The sequence below is a fragment of the Arachis ipaensis genome, chromosome B03, assembly GCF_000816755.2.
Source record: "Arachis ipaensis cultivar K30076 chromosome B03, Araip1.1, whole genome shotgun sequence".
NCBI classification, from domain to species: Eukaryota; Viridiplantae; Streptophyta; class Magnoliopsida; order Fabales; family Fabaceae; genus Arachis; species Arachis ipaensis.
The window spans coordinates 112,443,456-112,451,876 of record NC_029787.2 but is presented as its reverse complement, the minus strand read 5'-3'; the positions used below and the strand labels follow the sequence as shown (position 1 = coordinate 112,451,876).

The window sequence follows — 8,421 nt, the reverse complement described above, 5'->3', positions numbered from 1 at the left end:
ATATTAGCATAGTGGAATCTCATGCACAATTTATTCACACTAAAATACAAGAAGATGGAAAGAAAGAATGGTTCTTTACTGCGGTTTATGCTATTCCACACTATCAAATGAGGAGATTGATCTAGCAAAAGCTTCTGGATATAGCCAACACTATGAGAGGCGAATGGCTAATAGCAGGGGACTTCAATGAGACCAAGGACAGCTCAGAGAAAAAAGGTGGAGCGGCTATTGACCTTAATGGTTGTAACCGGTTTGCTAGTTGGATCAATGAAAGTGGGCTAATTGATCTCGGTTTCATCAGCTCCTGGTTCACATGGAGAGGACTCCAATGGGAGGGACAAGAGAGGGTCTTTAAGAGACTAGATAGAGGTCTTGCTAATAATCAGTGGAGAACGAGATTTCACGATGCTACTGTCGAAGTGCTAACGAGAAGAAGATCAGATCACCACCCGCTGCTAATTAAAACAGAGAGAGTTACACATATAGCCAACAACAAACCCTTTAGGTCTGAGGCTATGTGGACTCTTCACCCAGAATTTTAGAACTGTTTTAACGACAGTTGGAACAATCAGGCCTCGCTTTGCAGTGCCCTCAATAAGCTCAAGGAGGACCTCCAAGAATGGAACAAGAACAGTTTTGGCAACATTTTCAAAATGAAAAGGAGACTTCTTAATAGAATTGAAGGAATTCAAAGAAGCAATAGCTACGGAAGGAATTCCTATCTTGAAGAACTAGAGCAAAAACTTAATAGAGAGCTAGATGACATTTTGGACAAAGAGAAATCTTTTTTGTTGTAGAAATCTAGGGAAAAGTGGATCGTGGATGGACATAGAAACACCCGATACTATTATACTAAAACAATTGTCAAAAGGGGAAAGAATAGAATTATGAAGCTCAAAGGAATAGATGAAGAGTGGATCGAAGAAGAGGAGAAGCTAGGAAACCACATTATTAACCACTTCAAAAATATCTATCAAAATGAGGTAATAACTGTTCCTTTTGAATTAAAATACTATGCCCCACCTGATTTTACCATTGATGATTGCAGGAGATTCATAACACCTCCAAATGAAGAAGAAGTGAGGAAAGCCATTTTCAGCATCGGTTCCCTGAAAGCACCTGGAAGTGATGGATTCTCTTCTCTCATCTATAAGAATAACTGGGATAGCATGAAAGGAAAAGTACAGGAATTCATAGATATGTGCTGGAGGAATCCAGAAACTATCAGACAAGCAAACTCCACCCTCATTGCTTTGGTGCCTAAGATCAACAACCCAGAGCTGATTAACCAGTTCAGGCCTATAGCACTTTGCAATGTGTGCTATAAGGTCATAACAAAAGTGCTAGTGAAAAGGTTAAAACCACACTTGAATGACAGAATAGCGGCGCACCAGTCAAGTTTCATTTCGGGAAGAAAAATTCAGGACAACATCATCATTGCAAAGGAGCTTATTCACACTAGAAGAGAATGAAGGGGAGAAAACAGAACAGTGCATTCTCAAGACTAGATTGGAAGAATTCAGATTGCCAGATAAGATGGTCGAGATTATAATGCAATGCGCGAGTACGGTTTCGTTCAATGTTATTTGGAATGGGAATAAGACGGAAGAATTTATTCCAAGAAAAGGATTGCGACAAGGGGATCCCATTTCGCCCTACTTGTTCGTTATGTGCATGGACAAGCTCTCGCACCTGATAGAACAGAATGTGCTAGACGGGGAATGGAAGCCGATTGGGGTGGGTAGGGATGGACCAAAAATATCCCATCTTATGTTTGCGGACGACCTTCTTTTTTTTTTTTTGCGAAAGCAACACAAGACCAAATAGCAAGAATAAAAGGTGTCTTAAAAACTTTTTGTAATGCTTCGGAGTTGAAAATAAATGAAGACAAGACTGCCATTGTGTTCTCTAAGGGTACGACTGGAAACACAAGGGAGGAGATTCTAAATTTGTCTAAATTTAAAGAACAGAAAGAGCTAGGCAAATACTTGGGAGCGAGCATCTCTGACAAAAGGGAAGGAAAAGAGAGGTACAAGGAAATAGTGAGAAGGGTTCAAAGCAAACTTAAAGGCTGGAAGACTAAGTGTCTTTCTTTAGCAGGAAGGTTAACAGTTGCACAATCAACTATTAGTCAGATTCTGAACTACCAGATGCAGCACGAAAGGGTACCTAAGGGAGTTTGTAGGGAGGTGGAAAGACTTCAGAGAAACTTCATATGGGGAGACGAACCAAATAAAAAAAGATTGCACCTGATTGGATGGAAGACTATGTGTCTCCCAAGGCACGAAGGAGGATTGAGGTTCAGGAAGCTATCATCCATGAATGATGCTTTCCTTATAAAAATTTTATGGCAAATGGATGAAAACCCAGAGCAGATGTGGGTGAAAGTCCTCAAGCACAAATACTGCAATGGGAACCTAATTGATGACGACACGCAAAGTAGAAACACAGATTCAAGCTTCTGGAGAGAAGTTCTCAAAATGTGGCCAACTTTTCAATCAAACACTGTTAAGTTTATTGGGAATGGGAGGGGTACTAGATTTTGGCATGATCACTGGCTTGAAGGGACAGGAGCACTTCAGGAGAGTGCCAAAACACAGATTTCAGATAGCAATAGCCTTGTCTCAGAATGGGTGGAGGAGAATGGAGAATGAAACCGGAGAAAACTCGATACCTATCTGCCAGAAGAGATTGTCCAGAAAATTACAGCAACATACCCCCCTCATTTTGAGGCAGACGAGGATAGAAAAGGGTGGAAGCATAATGAGGATGGAGATTTCTCGATTGCATCGACCTATAAAGCTCTAAACAATTGGACAAACCTAATAAAACTATTTGGAGTCACCTATGGAGCTGGAAAGGCCCCCAAAGAATCAAGATTTTCATGTGGACTGTTATACATAAGAGAACTCTTACAAACCAGAGAATAGCAAGATTGTTTGGTGAAAATGGAGACTGCAAGGTTTGCCAAGGAGTGTAAGAAGATCTTCTACACCTATTCAGAGATTGCCCTAAAGCGTCAACAATTTGGATTAATTTTTTCAATCCTATGGAATTGCAGAAATTCTTCTGTCTTAATTGGGAAGATTGGGTGGAAGTTAACCTAAGAAAACAATTGGGACAGAACCAAAATATAAATTGGAATGATATATATATATGGTTACATGCTCAAAAATCTGGTTTTGGAGAAATAAGGAAAATCACGAAAACAATTACAGAAGACCAATCCAGCCATACAGAGAAATCATCAAAGAAATTCAGGAAATTAACAAAGCTTTTGAAAAAGCTTACTTGGTGGGAAATGTGCGGGCGAGAAGACTGGGCCGAGTGGGGTGGAAACCCCTGCCAAAGGGCTGGCTGAAGCTGAACGTCAATGGAGCATCGGTAGAGATTGCGGACAAGGCGGGTTGCGGCGGCCTCCTGCGAAATGAGAACGGGAAGTGGGTCGCGGGCTTAACTCACACGATTGGAAACTGCTCTGCCTTCATCGCCGAATTGTGGGGTGTTGTGCAAGGGCTGAACCTGGCAAGGAGATTGGGAATGAAGAAGATAATGGTAGAATGTGATTCAGAGGGAGTGGTGAAGTTATTGAATGGGGAAAGGAAGTTAGAAAGGCACCATAATTCTTTGATTAGAATGATTAGTGAGCTGAAAAAGCTTGATTGGAGAATTATTTTGTACATAACTACAGAGAAGGCAACAAGTGTGCAGATTACCTGGCCAAAAAGAGTATTGATCTTGATTTTGGGTTTTTATTCTGGGATTATCCATTCCCAGAGTTAGTTAGCATTCTCCAGGAGGATGAGAGAGGGGCTATCTTACCCCGTTTTATCTGTATTTAGTTTCTTGTTTTTTTCTTTTGGGCGTTTTAGTCCTGTTTGAATACCAAAAAAAAAAAGGAATGAATCCTTTTAATTTTTTTTATAATAGAAGGAGTAAAGTGTGATTTCTCACCATTAATTTTATAAATGGGATCAAAAATAAATATGAGAGAGAGAACAATAAAAAGTTAGAGATCACACTTTACACTTAATTTTTTTTAATAATTGAGATTATCCATTCCCGTGATATAGTTGTGTGCGTGTCATATGCACAGCGCATTTGACTTGTAGGTAACCTACAGTCAAAAGATGAGGAAGAATCTGGAAATTCATTAAAAAAGAAAAAAAGAAAACATATACAGCATCAAAGCTAATAAATGACAAAGCAGCAATAATAAAGAAAGAAAACATGTACAGGAGAAAAATGTTGAAAAGAACCGCACACAGTCAGACTACTCAAGAATTATTAAGAACAAGACAAGGCATCAAGAAAAAAAATCTAAGTTGGAATTAAATAAGGTCTCAAATTCCAGAATTTTTTCACATTAATAATTGACGTATGATGTGATGATAAATAAAATAGTATTAAAATTGTAAATTTTTTATGAATATATAGAAGATTATTAGCCACCTATGTTATCAAGACGAGCTTAGACACAATAAATAAATAAATTGGAAGGTATTTTAGCTTCTTAATAAAATATTTTGGTTTACGATGTTGAAAATAGTTAAGCCTATAAATAGGCAATATTGCATGTTACTCACATTTGAAGTAAGCTGGCTAAAGTTCATTCATATTGATTGTTACTATTATGCATGATGCATATATATATATATACTATAAATTAAAGTAACCATTTTACATTTTCATCCATCTATCGTTATTCAACTAACCCCCAGAGTTTTCTTATCCAATCACAATTTTTTTAATATCAAGTTAATCAAGCGGATAGAAGGAAAACAGAAATCAATCATGTTATACAACAAATATGGGACAAATATAAACAAGAGACTCAAAATACTTTTTATTTTAAAACTGAGGCAAAGGCCAAAATTGTGATATATTATATGTTTAAGTACATATATAAACGTTACATTATATTCTTAAAAGCTTAGTGAAAAATGAAAGGCGTATTGGAATCTTGCACTGGTCTTACTCGTACCAATGCCCCACGGAATCAATCTGATCTTGAGGTCGTAACTGTTTCTGAATTGAATTTGGTGAAAACGGCAATGAAAATGGTTGATCCGTGGCTACATAAGGAGGTTGATGAGAAATGAGATTTGCAGAAGTATATACACTATTTAGTGTTTGATTAGTTTCATCTTGGTTATGGTGATGGTGTTGTTGATGCTGATGCTGATGCTGATGGTGTAGCCTTTGTTCAGAACGCTGTTGCTTTGGAACATTAAGCTTTTCTCCTTCTATGTCTCTATATTTTTGGAGATAGGATTTTAATGGTTCCACATAATCCTCAAACCCTAGGGTTGTGATGGCCCAAATGATATCATCACCATTGATGGTCTTTCTTTTTTCTCTTTGGCATTTGTCGGAGGCTTCTCCGGTGACAAAGCTAATGAACTCCGATACGCATTCTTGAACGGTCTCTTTGGCGTCCTTGGAAATTTTTCCGTTGGCCGGGATCACTTTTTTCATGATTCTACCAACATTGGCTATGGGGAGAAAGCGATCTTGTTCTTTGTTGTTGTTATTGCTGCTACTATTGTTGTTGTTGTTGTGGTTATTGTTGTTCTTTAAGCAAGGGCTTTCAGGGCTTTCTGTGGTGAACCCATTTGGCAAATTGCTATGGCTTTCATCTTCCATACTTCTTGGGGTGAGTGGTGGTGTTAGCTTTGTAGGGTTATTATAAATTATAAATTATACATTTTAATAATGTGAAGATCAACTAAAAGAGGGGCATGAAAATAGGCAAGTGAGAAGGGTTAGGACAAGTGAAAGTTGAAAGAGAAACAAAAATTGGTTTAAGGTTAATTTTCACCATTGATTCCCTCGGACTCGCTCTAGATGTAGAACACTTCATGTAGCTAACTGCCAAGGACCCAATCCAACTTTAAAAAAAAAAAAAAAACTAATTATTGACAACAGAAATACCGTTTTGACCACTTTTCACACTAAATTAGCTAGCTTTATTTACTGTCTTTAAGAAACAATAATAAAATGAAATATTTTCATTTTTTTCAACCCCCCCCCAAACACAAAACAAAAAAGAGAGCAGTTTAAGTTTGAGACTTTGCTTGTGACTTTGTCGCTCCACTTTATTGTGTTGAGCTCACTTGTTCAAAAAAAAAAAAATTCGAGCCTCTCGCTCGTATTTCCTTTCAACCCTTATCCAAGTTGTGTTCATATTTCTGATCAAATAGAAACATTCATAATGTAAAGAGATTGCTAGTCTGTTTACACACAAGAAGCCTAGCTAGTAACACGTTAATTAGAAAAGATAAACTCTTGATTAGGCAGTGTCTACTACGATTACTCGTTCATTAATATTAAGTAAATTCAAGATTTTTTACCTTTAGAACTAAAAATAATAAAACACACACATGACACACGTTAGTCGTTACCAAAAACTCTAGCATGCTATATTACTATAAATTAAATATTTAGAACGTGAATTACAAAATTGGACGTGACTAAATGACAGCTATTTGAATTTTTTTTTCTTTGGTTTTACTTTAAAACGATTTTGAGCTAATATTTAATTTTAGTTGCCATTCTTAATGTGCTTTTTTAAGTGGTAGCATGTTAATTTTAGTGCAGCTAAATATATTGTAATAACATTGATTTTGGTTTGGTAGCGTGATGAATAATAATACAAATAAAACCCCCTACAAAAATGCTTGTATCTATCTTCTCGTTCTACATTATGTACGAAAAAATAATCTGAATAAAATCTTCTACATATGAAACGATAATCTAGAGGGGACAAAAAGAAATGAATAAGAGAATTTATCTCTCAATTTTTCTGCAAAATACACCAACCTCTAAATGGAGATCGAAATCAATAACCAAATGGGGGAGAAAAAAAGAAAAAAGCCGAATACATGAATGCCTAACTACCATGATACATAGATAAATGTGGAAGTACAATTACACAATAATTTTTCTAAGCCAAAATCCAAAAATCACCTATCCATCCTGTCAATCAAACAGCATATTCGAGCGTCACAGTCTCCGTAGGCCGCCACATGGACTTCCGGGCACCCAAAAAGCCCTCATTTTCTTTAGTGTAAGTCATGCGAACCTCCCAGTTCATAGATTTCACCATGCTCTCAAGCTCGTTAATTACCTCAGCAGTGTCTCGAACAATAAGCATTCCTTCGGGCCTCAAAATCCGATCAACCTCAGCCACAACAGCTTGAAAATTACACCTAAGAGACCAATAAACATGTTAGCAAAATGACACATAATTATTGTCTGTTGATATAATCTGACACTATTGATTGTGATGACTGAGAAATGAAATAATTATACACACCTTTTCTTGAGTCTTGAAAACAGATGATCTGCATGGAGGAGATCGTAGGACCTAGGATAAGTGCTAAACGATTCACACCAATCATGATACATGCCAAAAAGACCGCGTTCATATATAATAGGAAGTGTGTCTGGAGCATCTACTGAAACTACATTCATGACCCAAATATTCAAATCTTTCATAGCTGCAGCAAACCTGGAGCCCAAAAACAGTTATAAAACAAAGATAGTGACAAGGACAGTCTTATATAATTCGGATTAACATTTCAAAAGTGATTTTTCTTACCCTCCGTAGACTGATCTCATATCCATGACATTTCGAACATTTGACCATTGAATTCCCATCCCATCTACATACTTGGAAACAACACGTTTCCAGTGATCATAGTCCGCAGTAAAATCGTCAGGAGCAGGCTTTCCATAAACTCCAACTTGAGAACTTGTCAACCAGTAAGGTACATTAGTCAGTCTTGCTGGCCATTGCGCTGGCCACTGTGAACCACGCTCTGATGAACTCACTGGCACTTTGTGCATGCAAGATTGCAATGGAACGTTCCTGGGATCAAAGAGATCAGATAGAAGACATGTCATATAAATGAAGATAATCATTATGAATTTTCTTTTATTAATTGTTTCTTTCTCTCTCTTTTTTTATTCATTGAAAAGCTAATATATTTAGACAAAAGTGTAAGCAAATACATTAATTTTACAATTGACTCAAAAAGTAAGAGAGCCAGTTAATTTGAGAAGGATGGAGAGTGAACAAAGGAGTGAAGAACACTCTTCACGAAGCTAAAAGTGTTTTTCATTGGAAATTAATTTTTCATTTTAAATTCTTAAACCACTGAATCCAATAACTTCAAAATTTTTACCCCCACCCTAGGCTCCTTAAGATGTGCCCTTCGGAAACTTTTTAACCAAACACAATAATAATAATAATAATAATAATAATAATAATAATAATAATAATAATAATGATAATAATAATAATAATAATAATAATAATAATAATAATAATAATAATAATAATAATAATAATAATAATAATAATAATAATAATAATAATAATAATAATAATAATAATAATGTTTCATGAAGAAATAC

General features: G+C 36.3%; 2 protein-coding genes across 2 annotated transcripts in view; both read right to left on the bottom strand.

Moving 5' to 3' along the window:
* LOC107630936 (nuclear transcription factor Y subunit B-7) lies at nt 4,765-6,060 on the bottom strand. Its single transcript, XM_016334232.2, has one exon. The coding sequence runs from the start codon at nt 5,644-5,646 to the stop codon at nt 4,975-4,977; it is 672 nt and encodes a 223-aa protein (XP_016189718.1). The 5' UTR covers nt 5,647-6,060; the 3' UTR covers nt 4,765-4,974.
* The window catches only part of LOC107630935 (probable methyltransferase PMT26), a 5,770-nt gene continuing 4,117 nt past the window's right edge, over nt 6,769-8,421 (bottom strand). The window contains exons 7-9 of the mRNA XM_016334231.2: nt 7,604-7,873; nt 7,319-7,513; nt 6,769-7,211 (exon numbers count right to left, since the gene is read on the bottom strand). Coding sequence (XP_016189717.1) covers nt 6,986-7,211; nt 7,319-7,513; nt 7,604-7,873 — 691 coding nt within the window. The 3' untranslated portion in view covers nt 6,769-6,985. The remainder of the gene's footprint in view (nt 7,212-7,318; nt 7,514-7,603; nt 7,874-8,421) is intronic.

Excerpts from the sequence above, each read along its gene's own strand:
- LOC107630936 (XM_016334232.2), bottom strand. The coding sequence starts at position 5,646 with ATGGAAGATGAAAGCCATAGCAATTTGCCAAATGGGTTCACCACAGAA.